This window comes from Exserohilum turcica (genome assembly GCF_000359705.1).
Source record: "Exserohilum turcica Et28A unplaced genomic scaffold SETTUscaffold_14, whole genome shotgun sequence".
Taxonomy (NCBI): domain Eukaryota; kingdom Fungi; phylum Ascomycota; class Dothideomycetes; order Pleosporales; family Pleosporaceae; genus Exserohilum; species Exserohilum turcicum.
Window position 1 is genome coordinate 580,704 of NW_007359959.1, and position 22,682 is coordinate 603,385.

Below are 22,682 nucleotides of genomic sequence, written 5' to 3' on the forward strand. Positions count from 1 at the left end.
TAGGGCTGCGCAGCAAATAAATAAGTCCGACTAGGTATGCTTGTGCGACTCGCTCGAGACGAGTCTCCCTCTCTCGATGCCTCTCTGCCCACACCCACCTACTCATACACATACTTTGACTTCTAATCTACCAACAGAGTACATGCCAGCACCAAACCGCGGCAGAGAGTAAGCAATCACGCAACAATCGCCCACCACCATCCCACTTGCATTAAATGAATGTTTGGAGTTGACAGGACCCGCTACTGCTCATGGCCCGCCTTGCGCTCCCCTGTGACACGGCTCGATCATCTGTATCATCCACGACCATCTGAACCTGGGGCTGCCTGCTTTGCAACTTTTTTGCTTTGCCAGCCCGTTTCTGCGTCGAGTTGCCGTCTCTTATCTGCCGTTTCCCGCTATAATAAGCGCTGGAACACATCCTCTTTGCGCCCGCACCCCCTCCCACCCCTGCATAGTGCACTATTTCCTTTGCTTTTCCCATTTCTCGCAGCATTGGTACTTTTTCTTGTTTCGTTTGTTTTGTTTTTTTAGGTGGTGGGTGTGGGCGCGATCCGGCCTTATCTCTCTGCTTTGTCTCGCCTGCGCCGGCCTTGCCTGGAAGATCCCTCTTCTCGCCCTTTATTCTGCTCTACATACGCTCCCACGTGCATGGTTTACCGTTGGTCACTGCGCCCGTAGCTCTTGTGCGTAAAAACAGCTTGAGACCTTCGTTCGCTCTCGCGATTGCTGCGTTGGTGTCGCTCGCTTTACTTATTCGAGTGCCGAAAAAAAACAAGAGAGATGCTAGCTCTCGCGTTGCTCGTGGCTTTTGCAAGCTGCTTCTACGCTGTCATCGCGCAAGAAGCAGCAGGCTTCGATGCGAGCTACCAGGAGCCATGGGTTCTCAACGTCAGTGTCGGCGGTATGTTTGACGAGATGCCTTTTTGCTCTGTGAGTCTACTCCGCATTCCCATGGCCTCACCTTGTAGCATATACGCCAAAGTTTAGTTGATCCAAAGCTCACATGATAGCTTGCAGCGGGTGTGTTCTCTAGCTGTGCTCGAGTCGACCGGGTGCCATCCTCTAGACACTGCATGCTTCTGCGCCACTCCCACCATGGCTCCAGGCATTGAGTCGTGCCTAAGTTGGTTCTGTCCTGTACTTGCTTATTACGGTTCGTTGTTCCGAGGCGAGAGAGGGGAGAGACTACGTGTTGGGTTGTGCGCTGTCGGGTCTAACTGTAGTCTCTAGAAGGAAGTTCCTTGTACCACACGACATGCAATACTGGCATCCGGAATTCGTCCGCGCCTCTAGTAAGCACTGTGACGGCTGTCGCCACCATTGCTTTTGTAGCAGTCACCCTAAGATTCCTGACACGCATACCCCCGCTCTCCATCAAATGGGGTGCAGACGACTGGCTAGTCCTGGCCATGGTGGTGCGTATCCCTATAGCCAGAGCCCCTTATAGTGTAACAAAGTTACGTAGTCCGGTACTGATCGCCAACCCCCAACAGCCAATCGCAGCCTTCTTCCTCGCCAGCATCCTCAAGGCTGTAGACCTTGGCTTCGGCCAAGACATCTACATGCTTACACCTCGGGATGTCGCAGAAATGACAAAGGTACGCTTCAAACCAACTTGGGTAACTCCGGAACTCCGAGCAGCAGGCCCCAAAAATAGGAGCGCGTATATGTGTTAGAAGCTAACGCCAAAACCAACCAATTAGTACTACCATTTCGAAGAGCTGGGATACGTACTCCTGACCTTTCTGACCAAGATGACCGTCTTGACGTTCTACCTGCGCATTTTCCCCATTGGCAAGATCCGTCAGGTCGTCTATGCATTCATCGCTATGTGCACATGCCTGCTTATCTCCATCTTTCTGGCCCACTTTCTGCAATGCGTACCCATCTCCTTTATCTGGGAACAGTGGGAGGGCACCCTGGTCCCCAAGCCAAAGCACGTTGTGTGCGGCGTTAACCGCGACAACCTCAATTTTGTCTTTGGCATCACAAACGTCATCATGGATGGCAGTATTATGGTGCTACCGATTCCGCGCGTGCTCAAGCTGGATCTGCGCTGGCAGAAGAAGATTGCCGTGCTGTTTGTCTTTTGCATTGGTTTCCTGTGAGTGCCGAGTCCTGAGTCTTGGCGTTCTTCCCCCCCTCCTTTCCTACCTATGCCTAAACAAGCATGTACCAGTGCCGTTAGCTCACGCAGCCAAAAACCCCGCAGAATCACCGGTATAGCGATTGCGCGCATCTCGATCCTGCTAAACGGGAGCTACACCAACAACACGTCATGTAAGTTCTTCCTTCATCCCCCGCTCTCTTCCCCCTCCCCCCACATTTTCTTCTCTTCATCAGCATTTGCAAAAGAAAAAAATACCGCAACTAACAACGACAGGGAACCTCGTCCCCGTCGTAAAATGGTCCGCCATAGAAATCTTCCTTAGCATCGCAATCACGTGTTTCCCGCAGATGCACGTGCTGGCTAAAGCCCTGCTGGGCACTTGCATCAAGTTCGACACGGCTACCAACAACCGCCCTGGCAAGCTGAGCTACGGCGTCTCGTCCTCGATGCACACGGGCGTGTCGCATTCGAAGAAGCAGCCAGAGGTCTTGTATGAGAATCTGGAGTTGGGCTTCAAGTAAAGTAAGTGGCCCCTTATATATCTGTATGTCTGCATGTGCGGGGCAAGCGAGAGAAATACTTTTGTAAATTTATCCCAATATATTCCCATGTATTTAACCAAACATTCAATCTTCTTATTCTTTTTTTTCTCCTGTTTTTTTTTCTCTCTCTAAATCCATGTCTCTCTCTCTTTGTCTCACATAATTTTCGCTGTACATATATTCACATATAGTTGTATAAATAGAAATGGTTTGTGTTGTGTTGTATATATATATATAGGAATCAATAATTCCATTGTTATTTTTATATCTGTACCTACTTACCGCTCAGCCACCATCCCCACAACTATTTTTTTTTTTTGCGTTCGTCAGTTTTATGGTCTTGCCGTTAGTCGTTTAATCAGCCCGTGAGACTGCCCGTGGTTATTCCGTCGCCCTGTCATTCTCGTTTTTCTTTCTCTCTCTTATTCCCTTTGCTGATGTCATTCCCTCGCACCCTCCTTTTCCTCAATCTTTACCTATTTTGATCACTATTTTTTTTTCTGGACTAGCCTTTTCTATTGCTACCTATATTGATATCACAATATATTATTAATAGTGATAAAAAAATTTTACTCTTTAAGATAAGATAACACTCAAAGGTTGATTGTCTCATAATCCAACAAAAAAAAACTGCATGTGTTGTCACGGTAGTTGGCTGTGTGACTATAGTCATGGCCCCTGTTTTCTTTCATTTCTTCCCCCTCTCTGTAACTACATACTAACCACCGTATTTACCGCATAACCAAACCCATGTAGGTAATCTAGCAGCCACTCCCACCCCCAGTAAGCAGAGGAAAGCTTATAGCCCTTAGTCGCCCCCAAAAAAGAATACAGGTCTGTGAAAATCATCAGCACCATCATCATCAATGCTGACGCACATGCCACTTATTTTCCCACCCCTCCCCAGCTCTGTCGGATTTAACCTTTACCCGTTTTATTCGTTTTTGCAGATCACACCTAAACTCTTTTTTGCTCTTCTTTCTCTCGCTTCATCTCTCGCTCGCTTTCCCACTCCCACTCTCGCTCTCGCTTCTGTTTTGCGATGATCGTGATGATGACTGGGACTTCGGGCCGGCCAGTCGGGGGATCTGCCCTCCGCAACCCCCCGCTGGGCGAATATGTCGGTAAAAACGTTGACTAGTAATTTAGGGTTTTTGGTTGTGTACGGAGGTGGCTTTCAAAAGTTCTTGCTAACAGGGGTTCCTTAATTACCGCCGAAAATACCGCCTAAGACTATAAATCATAAGTACTAAGTTTGTAAATAGAAGCCCTTACTTAATAGAATAGTTTAGAAAATGTATTAGCTGTTAGAGAATACACTTATAGTAATATGCTAACTCTATCAAGATATATTATCTACACGCTAAAATGATAATAGAAAGTGTATTAAGAGAATTTGGTCCGATAGATCCGCGCCTGAGCAAGAACTTTTGACAGTCACCTCCGTATGTGTGTATGTATATGTGTATGTGTGTGTATGTGTGTGTACGTATGTGTACGTATGTGGGGACACACAAACACACACACACAAACTGACTGTGAACCTGGGCATTCACAGAGAAATAGATAGGCTTATTTGTTGAATAGGGTCTGGTGTAAAACTCTGTGCTAGTAAGGTTTGATTTGTCTGTTATAGGCTTGTAGGGCTAGGCAAGCGTTATGCACGGCAGCAGTGTTTATGCAAGGCATCGAGATTCAAGAGAAAAAAGAGACTTTGTCGCCTAGAACATCGTTTGGACTTGGGCGTTCTGTGTACTTGACGTTTTTTTTTGGTGAAGAGGAGAAGTCATGATTTGATGCTGGTGGTGGAGTTTTGGTTTTGCAAGCTCGTGTGCCCTAATTTGCTTTTGGTGAGCAACCAAAGTGATGCGCTGCGCTACTTAGCTAGCGCGGTGGTCGGTGCGGCCGAGGCAGCGACGTTTTTTGGGAATCTTGGCAACAGGCGGTTTTGCACATGGTTGTTGTGGCGCGCAAAAAAAAACGCGTCTTTCTTGTACCTGCGCCTCACACAAACCATCATGGCCAAGCGAAAAAGAGGCGCCCACGACGACCGACCCCCCGTGGATGTAGGGCTCGGCGCAACTCTGGCGCACATGCGCGGCGGCGACGAGGACAATGTCGACGAGGCAACGAGGACAGCGGCCCAGAGCGGCGGCGGCGACGAGGGCTGGACAGTGGTCGGCGCAGACAAGAGGAGACGAAAGGGACCAAATGCGCATCAAAAGGACGGCGGCCACCGCGTTGCGCCGTCTCCGTCGCCATCGCCGTTGGAACCACCCGGTCAGAGTACTTCTGGTGATTCATGCGACCGGACAGATGCACCTCTCAACAATGCCTCTGCCAGCAAGGAAGCGCACCCCGGCAGCTGCTCACCGACAGACAACGCATTCGGCCAGCACCCAGCAGGCACCCAGGACGCTGACCAGAGCCTGTCGAGGGAGGATCGCAGAAAGGAACGCAAGCTGGACAGAAACTACCCGGCCATTGAGCACTCTCACCACGCCCGCCTCAACTCACATGTCAAGGTGACGGACCTGCAGGCGCTGGTGCTGTATCTGCTGGCGGACGGCAATGCGCCGCAGTGGGTGTCTGTGCGATGCCGCACAAACATCCAGCAGGTTGTCATGCTCATGGTCCCGGGGTTGGACCTGGGCATGTTCAACGGAGGTGTTGCACTCGAGGCTGCACCGCCGCCAAATGCTGAAGCCGCCGAAGGCGAGGCGACGGATTCCAAACCAAAGCGGCTGAGCATCTCGCCCGATGACTTTTATCCCGCTAGTCTGAAACCTGACCGGCTGCCTGCATCGCTCAAGCCGCTGGCGGCCATGTTCGAGCACGTGTGGCCCGTCAAGGCCATTGGCGAGCATCGCAACAACCAGTACCAGCGGGTGCATTCCCCCATTCACACCATGCTATCGTCACAGATCCCAAAGACGCACGAGGAGAAGCAGATGAAGAAGAGCGGTAATCACAAGGGACCCATGCCGCAGAACTCGAAGCACTGGGAGAACAAGCCCACGCCCATTACCAGATATATTGCCTCGCTCATGGAGCAGCAGGAAAATGAATACGTACTACATCCAGCGCTCTTCACCACAGAAGAGTCGAGGGAGGCCAATGGCGAGCGGAGGAGGCTCGCTCGGCAGACTGCGAGCGACGGTTGGGTCGACACCCATGTCACCAACCTGGTAGATGGTCAAGCTGCCGACCAGGATGTGGAGCAGGGTAGTCTGACCGCCGGCAGACACATCATGTCGATTGACTGTGAAATGTGCAAAGCGGAGGATGAGCAGCTGGTGCTTACGCGGATCAGCGTGGTCGATTGGGACGGCAAAGTAGTGATGGACAAGCTGGTCAAGCCCGAGGTCACGATCAAAGACCATCTGACTCAATGGTCGGGCATTACAGCGTCCATGCTTCAAGACGTCACGACCACGCTGGCGGATATACAAAAGGAGTTGTTGGAGCTCATTATGCCGCGCACCATCCTGGTCGGACACTCGCTTAACTCTGACCTTAACGCACTCAAGCTGACACATCCATTTATAATCGACACGGGCATCTTGTATCCGCATCCAAGAGGGCCGCCGTATAAGCAGTCGCTCAAGTGGCTGGCACAAAAGTATCTCAAGCGCGAGGTGCAAAAGGGTGCAAAGGGCCATGACAGTGTCGAGGACGCTCAAACGTGCCTTGATTTGGTTAAGCTCAAGTGTGAAAAGGGCCCACGGTGGGGGTCGAGCGATACAAATGCCGAATCCATCTTCAAGCGCTTAGATAGGAGCATGCGGCCCAAGTCCAACAACGCCCACCGCGCAGGAGCGGTGATTGACTGGGGCGATCCAAATAGAGGACATGGCGGGCAGGCTCGTGTTGCGATTGGGTGCAAGACAGACGCCGAGGTGGTCGAAGCCATTGACCGGACGCTGAAGGGGCAGGCCGAGGGCAAGGACGGCACGACGGATAAGATTGATTTTGTCTGGGGACGTCTGCGAGAACTCGAGCTTGCCAGAGGATGGTGGGATGACGCAAAGTCAGCAGACGTGGAGCAGCTCCGGCAGCAAGGCCTCGAGCGACTGGGCGTCTCGCAACATGGTGACGACACGGATATTAGTCTTGAGGGCGCTGCACTCGGGGATGCCGTTTCGAGAACGGTGGAGCGGATCGGCCAAGTGTACGCCTCCCTGCCACGCTGCACGGCCTTTATTGTGTACAGTGGGACTGGCGACCCTCGAGAGATGCGACGGCTGCAGGCCATGTACCAGCAGTACCGGCACGAGTATGCGACCAAGAACTGGGACAATCTTAGCGTCAAGTGGACCGACACGGAGAGACAGGCGCTCTCTCTGGCGTGCCAGGAGGCCCGCAACGGAGTCGGATTGATCGTGGTCAAGTGAAGACGAAAAAGGACAAGGATAAGTCTGGAAGTGTGGTTTGTGTCACACGCAATGCGAAACGGACAGTCATACGCCGGGCCCTAAGCAACTCTGCTACATACGCTGGCCGAGGTTGGACGTGTGTAGCCCAGGTTAATTTCGGGGGTGTCGTGGATAGACAGGCTAGGGGGGGGGAGCGTTACATAGCACATGCTACACACTACATGGCATATAGTAGGTAGGTGATGTGATTAGGGGCGGATAATTGCAAAAGTGGGAAAATGGGAATTGGAGGGTGTGCGAGGCTGAATAATGTGCTGCGGAGCAGGCAGGCGTGCGGCGTGGTTGGCAACAAAGGCCATGGATCGGTAACAGACAGGCGGCCTTAGTAGGGCACGGACGGGCGAGTTGAGTCGATGGCATAGAGGAACAATAAAGATCCCTGTCGATATATCTATCGCGTCTGGCTAAAGTTCACGTAGCGCACGCCTGTGGCCGCATGCTGTCGGATGCAGTAAGCTAGTAGCAGAAGAGCGAAACCCGTCGTCGTTGGCCCAGCGGCCGGCCATTGGGCGGGCTGCTGAGGTCAGACTGAGGAGGCCAGGCGAGTGTGGGCAGTCGCAGAGAATTTGTATCGAAGCCCTGGAGGCTGGCTGGGTAGTCGACGACGTCAGGTTTGTCGTGTGTCGTGGTGGTGTGGGCAGGCAGGGCAGCTAGTCTGGATATAATGACAAATGCCAACATGGGGGCGTATAGCCAGCCCCTGGACGCAACGTTATCGCGGGATGCCTGTCTGCAGCGGAAGGGCGAGGCCACGCTTGTTTTTTTTCTTTTTTGTTTTCTTTCTCTCTGCTCCTTTGCAGCAGGGGGTGCGATGGTGTGTGTGTGTGTGTGTGTGTGTGGTGTGTGGGCGCGCGCGATTGGGGTGGAGCGGCGGGCAGCGTCGGAGTGGCGAATTGGTGCGTATACACAGAAATAGGCCGTAATAGTACGGCATATAGTATAGTGTGGATGCAATTGTTATAGCGGACGGAGCCATGGACAGAAAAAGGCCAGATTTGCACAGTCATGCGCGCAATCCGCAAGCGCTAGCGCCGTGCGCTTGCGACGCCAGACGGGGCCCTCCAACGCTTATTCATAATAGAGTCCTTCTCAATAACATCTCCCACTTGCCGCTAGGCCCCACTGGGCCTTTGCCTCGCCCGCCAATCATGCAACTACGTCTGCTAAATCAATTTGCTTGGCTTTTTGCTCTCTCTCCCTAACTTGGTTTTTCCCACACGCCCTCTCTGCCCACGCCCCTGGTATAGCCAAAGCCTGCCTTGCCTTGCACTTGCCTTGCCTGTCTGCTTCCTCGGTGCCCACTTATGCCTGTCTCATGGCCTGGCTGCCCTTTTTTTTTCTTTTTCTTTTTTTCTTTCCCTTTTTTTCTCTTTCTCGCCGCCCCCCCTTCCCACACACACACACACACACACACACACACTCACACTCACTCACACTCACACACTCACACTCACACTCACACTCACTCACACTCACACACTCACACTCACTCACACGCCCCTCCCGATCCCCGCTTCATCTTCTTTTCTCCTCGCCCTATCTTATATCCTTTGCTATCCTCGTCACTTCAGTCAGCATCAGCAGCATCAGCAGCGTTGGCATCAGCATCAGCATTACCTCCTTCTTCTTGCCCTGGTCCGCCGCCGCCTCCGCCCTCTCTCACTGCATACCGCCTACAGCCCTGTCCTGGCTGCCCTTGCTGCGCTGGGGTGCATCGTCTACACTACCACGCTCGCATGCCCCAGGCCGGCCATCAACAATCCCATCTTGTGCCCATCACTCGCGTCGGATTGGCAGCTGCTACTCTGCAATTGGCGTGCCCGCAGTGCTAGATTCACCTGGCCGTGTCCGTGTCGCGGCACGGTAATCTATCCTTTCGGTCCGCCTCAATGGGCTGCCAGTCCACGGACCCAGTGCACCAGCGAGTATACCAGTCCCGTATTAGTGATACCAATACAGACAGCATGAATACACTTCAACGTCGGCGCTCCATGTCGCACGCCGCTGCAGCCTTCACCGACGAGACGGCCGATAAGATACCAGGTCAGCGCTTGGCATCACATGCCCCGCCGCCGCCGCCCCAGCGCGCGACGACAGCCTTCTGCCGCCACTGCAGCAGGCAAATAGGCGACTTTTACAACTCGTGGTATCGCGTCACCGGGAGTTACTACGCCCCTGCCCTGCTCGGCTCCTATAGCTTCTCGCTGAAGCGCTCCGCCAAGCCTAAAGCGGCGTCCAAGGGCACCGATTTAGAAGACTGGTATGTAAGCATTACCCTCGCATTGATCTCCCCTTTCCAGAGGCCTCGCTGTCGCACGATTTCCCACCTTGGCCCACCCCCGTCAAGCCCTGCTTATGCGTCCCGATACATGATCTGCGTCTTTAGGTATAGCTGAGTTACATGTTGTATTATTATTCTATTTTATCTTACTTTTTTCCTTTCAGCACACCCACGCTAGTGTGTTCCAAATAATATCCACACTATATCTTCTCATCTATTAAACCCGTCCGCCCACTTCGCGCCCTCCCACCTGCCTCCGCCCTTCACTTCCTGTTCCGTGCGCGCGCGTGCAATATAAATCCGGCTGACACCGTCACCAGCACTATCCAGCCTCTGTCGTGCCCACATCCTGGCTGCGGCGACACCCCGATTGGCTTTACTGTCGTTACTGCTCCCCCGGGTAAAGGAAAATTCCGGTACGTTCATATTGCTCCTGAGCCACTGGCTTGGAGTGTGTTTGCTTCGGACTTTGTCGCCTGCTTGCTATGGCTAACGCTGCATCCGCCACAGGGGCCGAGACTTTTTCAAATTAAGTCGCATTGAGTTGCGATGCGAAATTGCGCCTGGTCAATTTATTGTAATAGAGCCACGAGAGGACACTGCCCCAGATTTATCAGCACCCGAGGACTCTCCAAGTCCTTCTTCCTTGAATCACACTCCTAAGCCATCATCTACGAGCGAAGCCATGGAGGTTGTCTCAGCCACGCCGTCGTTGCACCAGTCTGCGTATTCTCGCGCCCAGCTGGGCAAGCCATACGAGCCTGACCACACGCCCAGGCCGTCTTTGTATCCCATCGATGCTGATAGACAATCGTTCAAAACACTCCCATCAATACATTCCCCTCCAGTGCTCAGTCCCTTGCAAAGCACTGCCCGGATAGCCCTCGGCCAAACACCCTCATGCTCCCCTCCCGCCCCCGAGTCGAGGCGTGAGAGCCTGGCTCCTCCCCATCAGGATCCCGCCGTCTCCCCCAAGGATGCTTCGCGTGTGCTGCCTCAGCCTGCCATGCCTCGCTCGCGGTCTTTTCCCGAGATTACGCAGACGGTCGTCGCCCATCACTACCCCCGTGCGCCTAGCACCGTTGGCATTGACGCTGTTGAGCGTTTGCAGACGCAGATTTCCCAGAACAGCGGGGCTCTGGCAGCACACACTCGCGATATACGGCGTTGCGAGGAGTCTTTTCTGCATCTCGAGGACACGCTTCGCCGTGAATTCCAGACGCAGCTATCCCGTCACAGCGTCGAAATGCACAGAGTGGAAGAGTCTGTAGCACGACTGCAGCACGACATGCAGGCCATGCGCTATGCAATGGAATCCCTGACCCGAGATTTGAAAGCAGCCCGAATGAACAAGGAACCTCACACTGCGGCTTTCGCTCCACGCCTACCGTCAGGCGCCCAAGACTCGGCCATCGAACTCATGGCGCAACAAATTGCCGCCATGTCTCACAAGACGAGCGAAGTCGACAACATGAAGCTCCACATGGAAATCATGAAGAACAAAATCTATCAGCTCGAAGAAAAGGCCACAGCTGCCCAGTCACAGCCACCACCACATGCACACCAAACTCCACGAGAGCCGCCAGTGCAACCGGCTCAAACGCCACATAGTGCGGCGCTTTCTTACCACACTACCCCAACCCTGTCACACAGCGAGCCATCTCAGCCAGTTTCAAGTGCCCCGCACCACCAGCTGTCGCTCGGAGCACCTCCGCTCAAGACTGTCTCGGAGGCCACACCGAGGACCGAGCCTGGAGCTGCTCAAAGCAATGGATGGGCTGCGATTAATGCCGGCGTGAAGCGGACTTCGCACAGCAGCATGGACAGCCCTAAAGAGACCGCGTCCTATGGGCCCCACTCTCCCAAGCGCCAAAAGCTGGGCGAGCCTGAACCCTACCCAAGCAATGGATACACAGCTTCGCACCCCCCTGTCAATCGGGCGGAAGCCGACAGGGCTGATGCCCGGTTTTCAACGCCCGCACGGGCTATGCCGTCTCCAAGCACAGTGCCAGAATCAATCGTCGTGTCACAACCACAACAAGTCGTCTATGCTACACGTCCGCAAGACGGACCCGTTGACGATGTTTGGCGGTCTACGCAGCAGCCTATCGGGTATCGACCTCGAGGACGGGGACGTGGCGGAGGAGGACCGGGCAGCCGGGGTGGTAGAGTCCAAAAGAGCATGATGGGTTCAGGCCATGCCCCCTATGGAGCGTCCGACTGGGAAACAGAAAGCATTCCTGGCTCCCAGGCCAGTCCCGAAGACTTGCAAAGACGAGGCAGCATCGCACGTCGAGGCAATGGCGGCAGTGGCGGACGTGGAGGGTTTACACCCAACGATCGTGCTGCCAGTCTAGGTCTGCAGGGTGTCACTGCCGGTGTCAACTTCGGTCCGGCGGGCGAGACCTATGGCTCTACGAAGAAGACTCGGACCAAACCCGTGCGCAATGCCGATGGCATTCTCATCCGAAAAGACGGCCGTCCAGACATGCGTTCGCAGTCGTCGGCCGCCAATCTCCGCAAAGTCCACGCACGCAAAGAGGGCGAATCTAGCCACTCGCCAACACCTACAGCAAGCCTTCAATACGCTGCTTCAGCTGGTGCTCCAGACACGCCCAGCCCCAGTGCTTTCACACCGACAAACTCCAATGCCACAGACAAGCACAATGCCATCATGGGCAAGATCTTCCCCGCGGGCCTTGATGCCTCGCGGAAACAGCACGACTATGTCCGTCAAGTATTTTCAGAAGACGATGACCACGCCGCCCACTCTCGATCACACAACCACCGCAAGCCATCGAGTCAAGTCAAGAAGGAGCAGGTTGAAGGCGACGCACAAAGCAGCAGTGGTAGCCACAGTGCCGCCAGCAGCCCACAACAACAGCACGATGGAGACACAGACCGGGACGATGACGACGACGACGAGGCCACCGACGACGCGTCCCAGACGTCTGAAGAACCAAAGACAAAGCAAATGGGTGTGGATTCTCCCCAGGGTCCTCGTGAGGATTCAGAGAGGCCTGCTTCACGAATGCGGGATCAGCCTACTACTCCCGCTACGCAGCCAGCGGCAGATGGCGACACGACCATGACCGAGTTGGAGACGGAGACCGAGGACGCCGAGTCTACCATTGTCGTCACCACTACTACTGCTACTACTGCAGTCTCTGCACCTGCTCAAACCCAATAGACGGATTTTCTTCCTTCTTTTTTTTTTGTTACTGTCATGTCAGGAGGTCATTGTCTCTCATGCTGGGAAGCAAAAAAAAGCACTGGCTATATCTCCTTTTAGTTAGTACATTATTTTTTTGGTTTCTTCTTCTTATTTCTTCCCTTTGATTTATCCATCAATCCATTGTAGTACCTAGACATGATTGTATTTATAGCGGTTTACATATCCACCGACTTGAGCCACTCCTTCAACGGAGGGTCTTCGTTTATGTCATCGGGAGGGGGGTCCTTTTTTTCATGTTTCTTTTGGCATCTTTTTTTTCGGCACTAGCAAGCAAGCAAGCAAGTACACAAGCAAGTAGATATAGTTTAGTTGGATGAATGCATGAATCAATCAAGTATAGACTGCATAGTATTGAATTTTTTTTTGGTGTTTGTCGTGATTACATTGTGTATATATGTAGTAGCATAGCAGGTATCTGTTTACAAGGAGAGAGAAGCTCATTTTCTTCTTCTCTTCGTTTAATATGGCACAGTAGGTACCTTTTCCGAGCCATTGCTGCGCTCAGGATACAGGATTGCGCCCGCCGAGGTGGCGCAGTTTGTCAGGTAGCTAGCTGATGCATTGACAGAGACGGTATTGCCTTCCTGAGGGCGGCCGTAGACCTGAGTGACTTGTCAGGTTGACCATATCTTGGAAACGCATGATTATTGGACTTACATGCTCGTAGTACCACACCTCATTCAGCACGGTATACCCCTTATCCGTGGTATTCCTGCCCGCGGCCGTAGCATTAAACCTGGGACCGGTACAGCCCAAAAACGGGATTCCGCCGTGCCTGTCACTCAGGACGGTTACAATATCCGCATACGAATACGTGGTGCGATTCGAGGGCGTAATGCCTGCCTCAGCGAGCCAGTCGAACGTCGGAAGCCGCCTGTAGTAGCTAATGGCCGTGTCGAAGAAATCCACGACATCCTCGTGCTGGCGGTACAGCGGGCCGTAGCAGGGCACGTTGAACGTGGAGAAGCAGGTTGCGTGCTTTGAGAATTCGTGGGCGTGGAACCCCGCGTTGTCTTGCTGCCATGCGATCCAGTAGGTGCTCATGTATGCGAGCAGGTCGAAGCGGCCAAAGGGCTCGACGAAAGTATCGATGCTGGGACCCGTGTACGCGGGCACTGCAGTCCCGTTTGCGAGCCCGTTGGTCGTGTTGGGCGAGGGAATCGGGTCGTATTGCCGCGACAAATCGCAGTACTGTGTGTAGCTGCCGTTGCAGAAGTCGGGCCACAGCCCGTGCAGCGTCCACGTGTCGGTCGGCAGGAATTGGCCGTCGGCCTCGCGCCCCGTATATGTGTTCCAGAATTGCGTGCTGAGAAGCAGCCCGCCAAACGTCTCGACGCAGCACGAATCAACCCGGGACGCGTCTTGAGATGGGCAGGACAAAAGCGCTTCTTGGAGTTGGCATGTGTGGTTCAACGGGCTTTGGTTGGGGTACAGCTGCGCGCTCGCCGTCAGGGCCAGCAGCGTGGCGGTGGCTCCCGCCTGCGAAATGCTGTGTTTCATGGTCGAGGTGAAGGTCGAGTACTACCTATGTTAGGTACGGGGATGGGAAAAAAAAAGAGAAGACGTCGGCGCCACGACCGCGAGCTGCAAGCAAGTAAATAGAAGGAAACATTTTTTGGGGGGCAAAAGCAGGGCACTCGTTCTTAAACCTCAAAATTTTTTGGGCCAACGCCCGAACTCGTGGCTGCGGCTCGGAGACAGTCCATGCCTGTTGTAGAAGGTGAATTGGTGGCGGGCTGTACCTGCGTATAGGCTAGTCGGGGGCTCACGTGTTTGTGCCATTGGCCGATAAGAAAAGTAGTGGCTTAATTTGTCTCCGGGGCTAAAAAAAATTAAAATGGCTGCTAATGCTGATGCTACTACTACCCACCGTCGTCATCAGCTTTCCTCCCCCACGTGTCGGCCCGCCGGACTAACTGTCCCTCCGAGCAACGCCTTCACGACGCCTCAGCTGGCCACGGGCATAACAGCGCCATCATCGCTCGCAGCTCTCCGCCATGTGCTCATTCTGTTTCCTCGCCGTGCCGCAGCACCAGTCATGTCTCCCACATCCATCGTAGCACCGCTCGCGCCTCGCATCCCAGATGGATATACAAAGGCGCACCATGTTGGCTCTCCACCCACCTCATTCAAGAACCCATGGCCTTCGTACCAGAAAAACGGCATCGGAACTGCCGTGCGCACGCGCTTCACTACGCCAAAGAAGTTTGTGCCTATCCCCGAGGACCGCACCGGCCTCGTGCAGGTGCGCAAGCCGGACTTCAGCAGTGCGACCCAAGGCTTCAAGGTGACGTGGATCGGGCACGCGAGTTTCCTGATTGAAACAACAACGACAACGTCGGGAGGGCGGGGAATGCGGATCCTGCTTGACCCCGTCTGGAGCCAGCGCGTAGGGCCATATGGCATGGTTGGGCCTCGACGCTTCACTCCACCGCCCTGCACCATTGATGAGCTGCCCGCCATCGACGCCGTCTGCATTAGCCACGACCACTACGACCACCTCGACTCGGACACGCTCAGCAAGCTCAATGCAAAGCAGCACGGCGACTTGCGCTTTTTCTGCGGCCTGGGCGTCAAGGCTGTCCTCACCGGCCTCGGGATAGGCATCCAGGCCGACCAAGTCAGCGAACTGGACTGGTGGGACGGCGTAGCATTATCCACGCCAGACGCCGGGAGCGTCCATCTCATCTGCACGCCCGCACAACACCAGTCCGGCCGCGCGCCCTGGAACTTCGACAGCACGCTGTGGTGCAGCTGGGTCGTCCAGGAGCCTTTGCCGGCGGGAAAAAAGCTCTTCTTCGCAGGCGACACGGGATACTGCTCTGTTACGTCAGACGACCACTACTCGCATCACGATGCGCCCCATGCGCCGTGTCCCGCCTTCAAAGACATAGGCTGCATATACGGCCCATTCGACCTTGCCCTCGTGCCAATTGGATGCTTCAAGCCGCGCTCGGTGCTGTCGGGCTAGCACTCGAGTCCCGCGGACGCCTTGGCTATACACAGCGATGTAAGGAGTAAAAAGAGTCTCGGGATGCACTATGGCACCTTTCGAGGCGCTTACTCGGCTAACTACGAGCCGGTTACCGAGCCGACTGAGCGATGGCAGAAGGGTGCTGAGATGCAGGGTTTGAAATGGGGGGTGGATGTCGGGCTGTGTGATGTTGGAGAGACGGTTGTGGTTTAAGCATCAGAGTACGTACGTATGACACTAATGACTGAATTTACTTTGTTTATATACCTCTTGTACAGATTCGTAACTCGGCATTGCATCTGTAGGATTACAACTCGGCATTACATCATGATGCATTATTATTCCATCCTCTAATACGCTCTTCTCGCATCTTTTACCCATCCATCTACGCCAGACTCTGCGCCTCACACATCTTCGCATACAAACTGTCCTCTCTCCCCAACAACTCCACATGCGTCCCCATCTCCTCAATCCGCCCGTCTCGAAACACGCAGATGAGATTCGCGTCTTTGACAGTCGACAGCCGGTGCGCCACGGCAACCGTAATGCGATTTCCGTGCTTGGCCGCTTCCACCAGCGCGCTCTGCACAATCTTCTCGCTCTCCGTGTCGAGCGCGCTCGTCGCCTCGTCGAGCAGCAGGATGTGCGGGGTTCGCACCAGCGCCCGCGCAATGGCGAGCCGTTGGCGCTGGCCCCCCGAGAGCTGGGTCCCGTTGGGCCCCACGGCAGTGTGTATGCCTGAAGGGAGTGAGGCTACGAATTCCCACGCGTTGGCTGCACGCAGCGCTGTTTCAATGGCCTCGTCGGTGGCAGTACCGCTTGTTTCGAGCATTGTGCTTGAATCCAGCGGTGATACATCGTCGTTGTCGTTGTCGTCGTCGTCGTCGGCGACGCCAAGAGCAATGTTGTCGCGAATCGTGCCCTGGAAGAGCGTGGGTTCCTGCTGTACGAGGCCGACTTGGTTTCTGTATTTCCGCGGGTTCAGCGCAGCGAGGTTGGCGTCGCCGATTAGCACGCGGCCGGCCGTGGGGTCGTAGAAGCGCTCGAGCAGCGAGATGATTGTGGATTTGCCGCAGCCCGAGGCGCCGACTAGGGCGATGAACTGGCCGTTTGCGGCGTCGAGGCTGATGCCTTTAAGCACGGGGGCGTGCGGCCGCAGGGGATACGCAAAGCCCACGTCTTGGAGGTGCACTGCGTCTCCTGGCTTGGGGCTGTTATCCTTGTTCTCGGGTGTTTCGCCGACGACGGGCTGCAGCTGTTGGAGGTGGAAGATTGCGTCTGCGCCGCTCTTACCCTTTGTGACGCTCGTCGAGAACTGGAAGATTTGCGATGTGGATTGCGCGCAGAAGAAGACGGACATGTATGCGATGAAGAAGTCCACCATGGCGAGTTCGCCAGACGCTACAAGCCGCGTTCCGTACCAGAACCCCAGCGCCATGAACCAGTATTCGGATGCTTGTGTCAGGGCAAACCACAGCATGCTGCTGAGCAGCGGCTTGGTCGACTGGCTGATGGCGTGGTCGAGTTCGTGCGTGTAGCGCTTGAGCACCGATGCTTCGATGCCCAGCGACGACACAGTGCGGATGGCTGTTGTCGACTCCGAGGCAATGGCAGAACTCGTGGCAAGCTGCTTGGCCACGATGCGATCGAGTCTGGCATCAACAACCATCTTGAGCCAGCCGCATCCGATCAGAGCTGGTAGCCCAGCGAGCACAATGACGAGCCCGAGTTTCCACGCATACACGAGTCCCAGCACCGAGCACGTTGCGACGCTCAACACAGCAATAAGAATCAAGCCGACATTGAAGCCCATGAGCTCGAACACGGCCTGCGGATACGCATCGATGCGGCTCGCCAGCGCGCCGACATTGTTCTCGCGGCGGTCGAAATACGCCAGGTCCTGGCGCAAAACATCGCTGAACATTTGGCGCCGCAGCTCGTGCGATAGAGACTGTGAAATGGCGTTGGAAGCCCACCCCATGACAAAGTAGGCGACCAGACAGGCGCCCGCCAGCGCGACAAACATGGCCGAGTAGAAGTCGCCGTGTGACAGCATTGTGGCTTTGGGTAGCGTAAATACATTCACCATGTGCGCCATTAGAATCGCTTGGCCTGGGAACACGCCTGCGGATACCACGCTGCTGGCGCCGAGGGCCAGGTATGCCCATTTGAGATGGGGCGTTGCGACCATGAGGCGCCATACGAGTGGTAGCAAGCTTAGTTGCGCGCCGGTCTCGTCTTCGTCGTCGTCTTCGTCATATCCATGGGATTCTTCAGCCGGGGAATCAAGAGTCTTTTGGTCTGTAGCTGCACCACGAGTGCCAGGCAGGCTGGGCCCAACGCCATGTGCTTTTTCATCCAGACTCGACTTTTCCGTCTCGCTGCCATGCAGCGCTGGCTTTTCGGCTCCCCCGAGCTGCTGGAAGGCGACTAGGCGCGAATAGGCGCCGCTGGCGGCAATGAGAGCGTCGTGAGTGCCTTGTTCGAAGATGGTTCCCCGGGACATGACGACGATGTTGTCGGCCCTGCGGATCGTCGCAAGCTTATGTGCAATGACTATCGTGGTGCGGCCAGCAGCAGCGCGGTCCAGAGCTTGCTGCACAATGGCTTCAGCGTGGGGATCGAGCGCGCTGGTGGCTTCATCCAGCAACAGCACTTTGGGATTGGACACCAGACTCCGGGCAATGGCGATACGCTGTTTCTGGCCGCCCGACAGCAGGCTGCCGCGCTGCCCAATGTCCGTGTTGTAGCCCTGGGGCAGCTGGGAGATGAAGTCATGCGCAAAGGCAATTCTCGCGGCGTCCTGCACACGGGCGAGTTGCTCTTCGTAGGCTGCGTCTTGCAGTGGAGTCCCGTTGAGCCCATGGGCTATGTTGTCGAAAACGGTGCCACTGAAGAGAACGGGTTCCTTGCCAGTATCAAGTTAGTCAATGTCTTTCCCAAGCAAATACATGTCATGTCGTACCTGTTGCACCAGACGGATGTTTCTCCGCAGCCACGCAATGTTCAGCGATTCAATGGGCCGGCCATCAAGTTTAATCGACCCGGATGTGGGATTGTACCACCGCTCCAGAAGGCCGACGATGGTGCTTTTGCCAGAGCCGCTGTGGCCCACGAGCGCAGTGACTTTGCCTGCTGGGGCGCGAAGGGAGAAGTTGTCCAGGACCGCGACGTTGGGTCGTGTGGGATACGCAAAGCTAACATTGTCCAGCTCGACGTCTCCTGTCAGAGAATCGGGTTGTTCTCCAGACGGATCAAAAGGGTCAATACCCGTCTTGCGGTCGATGAGCACAAAAAGCTGAGCCGCGCCCGACGCAGCGCGCGTAAACTCAATCGAGTAAGGCGCCAGCTGTGTGATGCTCAAGGCGGCAATCACCACAGACAAGAGCACCGTAAACACGTCTCCCGTCTTGCTCACCTCGCCATCCGCCAGCATGTGGAAGCCCCTCCAGAACGCCAGCGCATACCCCAGATAAATAATTGTGTACTCGGCCGAGTACAGAATGCCAAACAGCAGCGAGATCTTATCACCCCATGCATGTGCCTTGGCCAGGAAACCGTCATACGTACGCACAAGCTGGCGCCTCATGCCAAACGCATGCACCGTCCGCACACTAGCCAGCACGCCCTCTGCAAATGCATTCGCAAGACCATAGTACTCGAGGATCTTGGCTTCATAGCCCGCCTCGACAAACGCACAGCCCATCATGACGCCCACCGTCAGCGGCGCTATCCCACAGATAATCAGCGTCAGCTTCCAGTTTGTCGCGAAGGCAATCACAAACGAGCCCAGAAACGCCGCGATGCCTTGCACCGTCAGCCCCAGCTTCTCCGAGATCCCGCCTTGCACCAGGCGCCCGCTCGAGTACGCCTGCGTGACAATGGAGCCGCCGACCCCCAGATCGAAAAACGCGACTTCCTGCCGTAAAGCGGCGCGCAGGTAGGCGCTGCGCAGGTTGCGCACGATGCGGAATGCGCTGTAGGTTAGCAGTGTGTTGTACACGTACGCCAGCACCAGTCTGCCCGTGCCCATGAGGAAAAAGTACAATGCGAGGGTTGCGCTGCGTGCTTTGAAATGCGCAGCTGTGGTTCTGCCAGAGCCAAAGTCTGTGAAGAGCGTCACGAATTGCCCGAATATGAGGTTCTGAGAGGCGATGGCGACGCCAGAGCTGAGGGCGCAGATGCTGGCGAAGAGCATCGTGAGGCGCTCAAGGCGGCCCGCGTAGCTGAATACGCGCTGGAGGTTCGGAGTGCGGATTTTAGTACTGGTAGGTTTGCGGGAATTGGGGAATGGAGGAGTAGGGGACGACGTACCCAGTATGCTTTCCATGCGCTGGTTGCGGAGGCATCGTCAAGTGAGGTCGTGGAGGTGGAGGAGGCGTCTAGATGGACAATGGCATCGTGTTTCTTCTCGTCGCTTTCTGGGACTCCATCACCACCATCGCCGCCGCTGCTGCCCATGGTGAAATACCGACTGCACTATCGACAAGTTTTGAAACCCAAGCGAGAGCGAGAATTCAAATCCAGATCCCACGATCTCGTCAGAATCTTATCACCACCTCGATTACCGATATGCAATAGCTCTTTTTTTATTTTTTTTATTTTGTTTTTAAATCTTTTTCCCAAAATCCTAGCGAGATAGTAAGATGAGATGCATGCATGACATGGCATGCCCGATAGCATGTGAGATCAAACCTTCAATCTTCGCGACGTAGTAGTAGTAGTACTTAGTAGTTCAACCAAAAAAAAGAACTCTGATTAGCCCATTTTCTTTTCTTTTGCTTTCTTACGTTCTACTTGATTGTTACTTGCGTTTCATCAGAGTCTCTCGGAAATGAAAAAAAAGTTCAGAGCAAAAAGAGGGGGAAAAAAAGGATAGGTCTTACGGCGAGACTTGTGCGTTTGTGTGGGTGGGTGGATGGGTGGGTCTGGGGGAGCAGAGAGGGGAGTTGGCTTACTTTGACTTACTTACCTGGTTGGTAGTAGTGGTGGTAAGAGAAGACTTGTACAGGGGCCGAGAAAGTTGTGGGGGAAGAGGGGGGGGGGTTGCAGATTCGGGCCTCCTGCAACGCAATGGTCACTTCCAAAAAGAGAGAGGGAGAGAGAGAGAGAGATAAGAGAATCCACTCAGCGCGCATGGGTCAGGAAAGTTTTGATATCTCTGCATCACGACATTGCATCGTCTTATGATGTCCAAAGTTCGGGGTGGGTCGGAGACGGTGAGATTGTATCATGTCAGCGAAATGCGTTTTTTTTTGGCCGTGGCTTGTTGGTGCATTTTCCAAGCCTGTTATTTTGTGTGTGGTTTTTTTTTCAAGTTACTGTAACGTTTATGGTGATATATAGTGAATAAACCATGTTAACCATTACACATAAGTGACATGGTGGATTCAGTTCCCCTTCAGCCAGGTAATGGGGATAAGTAAGCGTCCCATCACAGAGGAGGGGCGCTCCCTGCCGCCGCGTTAAAGCACCACGTCACAGATAAGCTAGTCATTGAACCACTGAGAGACACTTAACTTCTACGCATGGCCTACCAGCCGGAATACTTCCTTTTGCCCAACCCCATCCCCCCCTCCCCTGTAAGGCCCCGCCCCAGATACCCTAGAAAACGGCAATCTGCTTACGCGTGTTCTGAAAGCTAGTAGTATAAGCAAAGGTAATACGATACATAAGAGCTTATTCTTTCTTTTTCCTTCTCCTCTCTTTCTAGTGCGGGAAGTCTTTAGCCTATAGCAGCGTTCCCTGATAATATCGGTTGCATCCCTACATATTAATTATATAGTGCAAAGATACGGCACGGCACTATAAGGAGAAGCACTGATAAAAAGAAATACCCAGCTACTTAACAAACCTATACATGTATATCAGCTAGCAAGTTAATAAAGTTCATTAAGTTATCGCAGCTAGGTAAAGAGCGTGTGTTATGCAGCTTATAGTAAGTACTTGGTGAGAAAACAGATGAGCTCAATTCCCTCTCTTTAGGAAAAAAAAGGCTGGGTTCCCTCATGCCGGTAAGTTGTTCGGCGGGTTAAACGAAAAACGTCAGTGCAACAATTGCCAGGTGTTATCTAATCATCTAGTCAAATAGTATTGTTAGTTCCGAAAAGAGAATGTTGCGGTAATAATAACTGCCCCTCTCCCCCTCCCCGCTTAGGCGAAATATAGTCTTGTCAGGTATGTATCAATCAAGCTTCTAGAAGCATTGGAAAGCGGGGATTTCTTCGGTGAGCCAGGTAAGAGGAACAAGGGGTTACTTAAGCGAAAAAAGGTCGACGTAATCACCGTATGCTAACTGGCAGATTTTGCCAGTAAAAGATGCGGTAATAATTGGATTGGCTCTAATAGTCTTGGCATGACCAACGTACTTCATCCAGATCGAGTAGCACGTTGTGCTGTTCGCGAGGCTGCAAAACGCTAGGGCCACGGACTTGGACTGATGACTGACTCTCCTACTTTTCCGCCTGGTTGTAGCTTGCTTTGACATGTCTCACAACGCCAACTGAACATCAACTCCTACAAGGCCCAGCAAAGTTTATCGTAAGTTTGATGCTCAACCGTGGATGACTGCGTTAGTGTCAGTGACACCATCCCAGACTGGCTACCGTCCCCTGCCATCTGAAGGTTATGTTTGCTGAGCTTCGGCTTGACCAGAGACTGCCAAAGAGCTTGGGCCATTCTGTCGGTGCTTACGCTCCCCCCCTCAAATCCGCCGTCATCTGGAAGAGGCTATTGAGCATGATGAGGATTGACAAGGCCCATGTCGCCATTGGAGTGGTGCAAGACTCCCCATTGCAAATTTTCGAGAGACGGTGATTATGAATAAGCATATATTCTTGCCCAAAATTCCCATCTGCCACATGCTATATCGCGTTCAAAACCTACCGCTCTGCAGCAATGGCTCCCAATGCCTGTACATCTATGCCTTTTGAGCACGCTGTGTCGGGCCATGTCTCGTCTTGCAACTCATCTATTGCGCTGAAACACCCAGCAGATACCAGCCAAGAATGCTCATCGGAGCAGAAATGCTCACTAGAGCAAGACCTGGCACATGGGGTGGTCGGGGTACGTGGTTGCAGTCCGGTGGACAGCTTCCCCAGC

At 54.0% G+C, this 22,682-nt stretch overlaps 6 protein-coding genes across 6 annotated transcripts; 4 read left to right on the forward strand and 2 right to left on the reverse strand.

The window, feature by feature from the left end:
- The first annotated feature begins 473 nt into the window (after nt 1–473).
- On the forward strand, nt 474–2,687 carry SETTUDRAFT_128616 (uncharacterized protein). The gene is made up of 7 exons (XM_008025318.1): nt 474–933; nt 1,021–1,156; nt 1,234–1,418; nt 1,497–1,601; nt 1,707–2,107; nt 2,216–2,283; nt 2,387–2,687. Exons 1-7 carry the CDS (start codon nt 784–786, stop codon nt 2,632–2,634), a joined length of 1,293 nt encoding a protein of 430 aa, XP_008023509.1. The 5' UTR covers nt 474–783; the 3' UTR covers nt 2,635–2,687.
- A 1,986-nt stretch (nt 2,688–4,673) lies between these two features.
- SETTUDRAFT_148358 (uncharacterized protein) lies at nt 4,674–7,366 on the forward strand (the record flags this gene model as incomplete). The annotated part of the gene is made up of 2 exons (XM_008025319.1): nt 4,674–4,895; nt 5,052–7,366. 2 exons carry the CDS (start codon nt 4,674–4,676, stop codon nt 7,047–7,049), a joined length of 2,220 nt encoding a protein of 739 aa, XP_008023510.1. The 3' UTR covers nt 7,050–7,366.
- A 2,348-nt stretch (nt 7,367–9,714) lies between these two features.
- SETTUDRAFT_106640 (uncharacterized protein) lies at nt 9,715–12,562 on the forward strand (the record flags this gene model as incomplete). The annotated part of the gene is made up of 3 exons (XM_008025320.1): nt 9,715–9,788; nt 9,883–11,972; nt 12,030–12,562. Coding segments are annotated over 3 exons (2,697 nt in total), but the record flags the coding sequence as incomplete, so codon positions are not given.
- Nucleotides 12,563–12,976: 414 nt separating this feature from the next.
- Nucleotides 12,977–14,178, reverse strand: SETTUDRAFT_168090 (uncharacterized protein). Its single transcript, XM_008025321.1, has 2 exons — nt 13,265–14,178; nt 12,977–13,209 (listed from the first exon to the last, which is right to left on the reverse strand). The coding sequence occupies exons 1-2, from the start codon at nt 14,105–14,107 to the stop codon at nt 13,066–13,068; spliced, it is 987 nt and encodes a 328-aa protein (XP_008023512.1). The 5' UTR covers nt 14,108–14,178; the 3' UTR covers nt 12,977–13,065.
- Nucleotides 14,179–14,645: 467 nt separating this feature from the next.
- SETTUDRAFT_160036 (uncharacterized protein) lies at nt 14,646–15,794 on the forward strand (the record flags this gene model as incomplete). Its single annotated transcript, XM_008025322.1, has 2 exons — nt 14,646–15,568; nt 15,614–15,794. The coding sequence occupies 2 exons, from the start codon at nt 14,646–14,648 to the stop codon at nt 15,792–15,794; spliced, it is 1,104 nt and encodes a 367-aa protein (XP_008023513.1).
- Nucleotides 15,795–15,966: 172 nt separating this feature from the next.
- SETTUDRAFT_106732 (uncharacterized protein) lies at nt 15,967–20,042 on the reverse strand (the record flags this gene model as incomplete). The annotated part of the gene is made up of 3 exons (XM_008025323.1): nt 15,967–18,489; nt 18,547–19,818; nt 19,848–20,042. The coding sequence occupies 3 exons, from the start codon at nt 20,040–20,042 to the stop codon at nt 15,967–15,969; spliced, it is 3,990 nt and encodes a 1,329-aa protein (XP_008023514.1).
- Nucleotides 20,043–22,682: the final 2,640 nt, after the last annotated feature.

Bases quoted from the DNA above. Each gene is read 5' to 3' on its own strand.
- SETTUDRAFT_168090 (XM_008025321.1), bottom strand. From the start codon at position 14,107: ATGAAACACAGCATTTCGCAGGCGGGAGCCACCGCCACGCTGCTGGCC. The intron at 13,210-13,264 runs GTAAGTCCAATA...CAAGTCACTCAG, and splicing joins AGGTGTGGTACTACGAGCAT to GTCTACGGCCGCCCTCAGGA.
- SETTUDRAFT_128616 (XM_008025318.1), top strand. From the start codon at position 784: ATGCTAGCTCTCGCGTTGCTCGTGGCTTTTGCAAGCTGCTTCTACGCT. The intron at 934-1,020 runs GTGAGTCTACTC...GATAGCTTGCAG, and splicing joins ACGAGATGCCTTTTTGCTCT to CGGGTGTGTTCTCTAGCTGT. The intron at 2,108-2,215 runs GTGAGTGCCGAG...AAAACCCCGCAG, and splicing joins GTCTTTTGCATTGGTTTCCT to AATCACCGGTATAGCGATTG.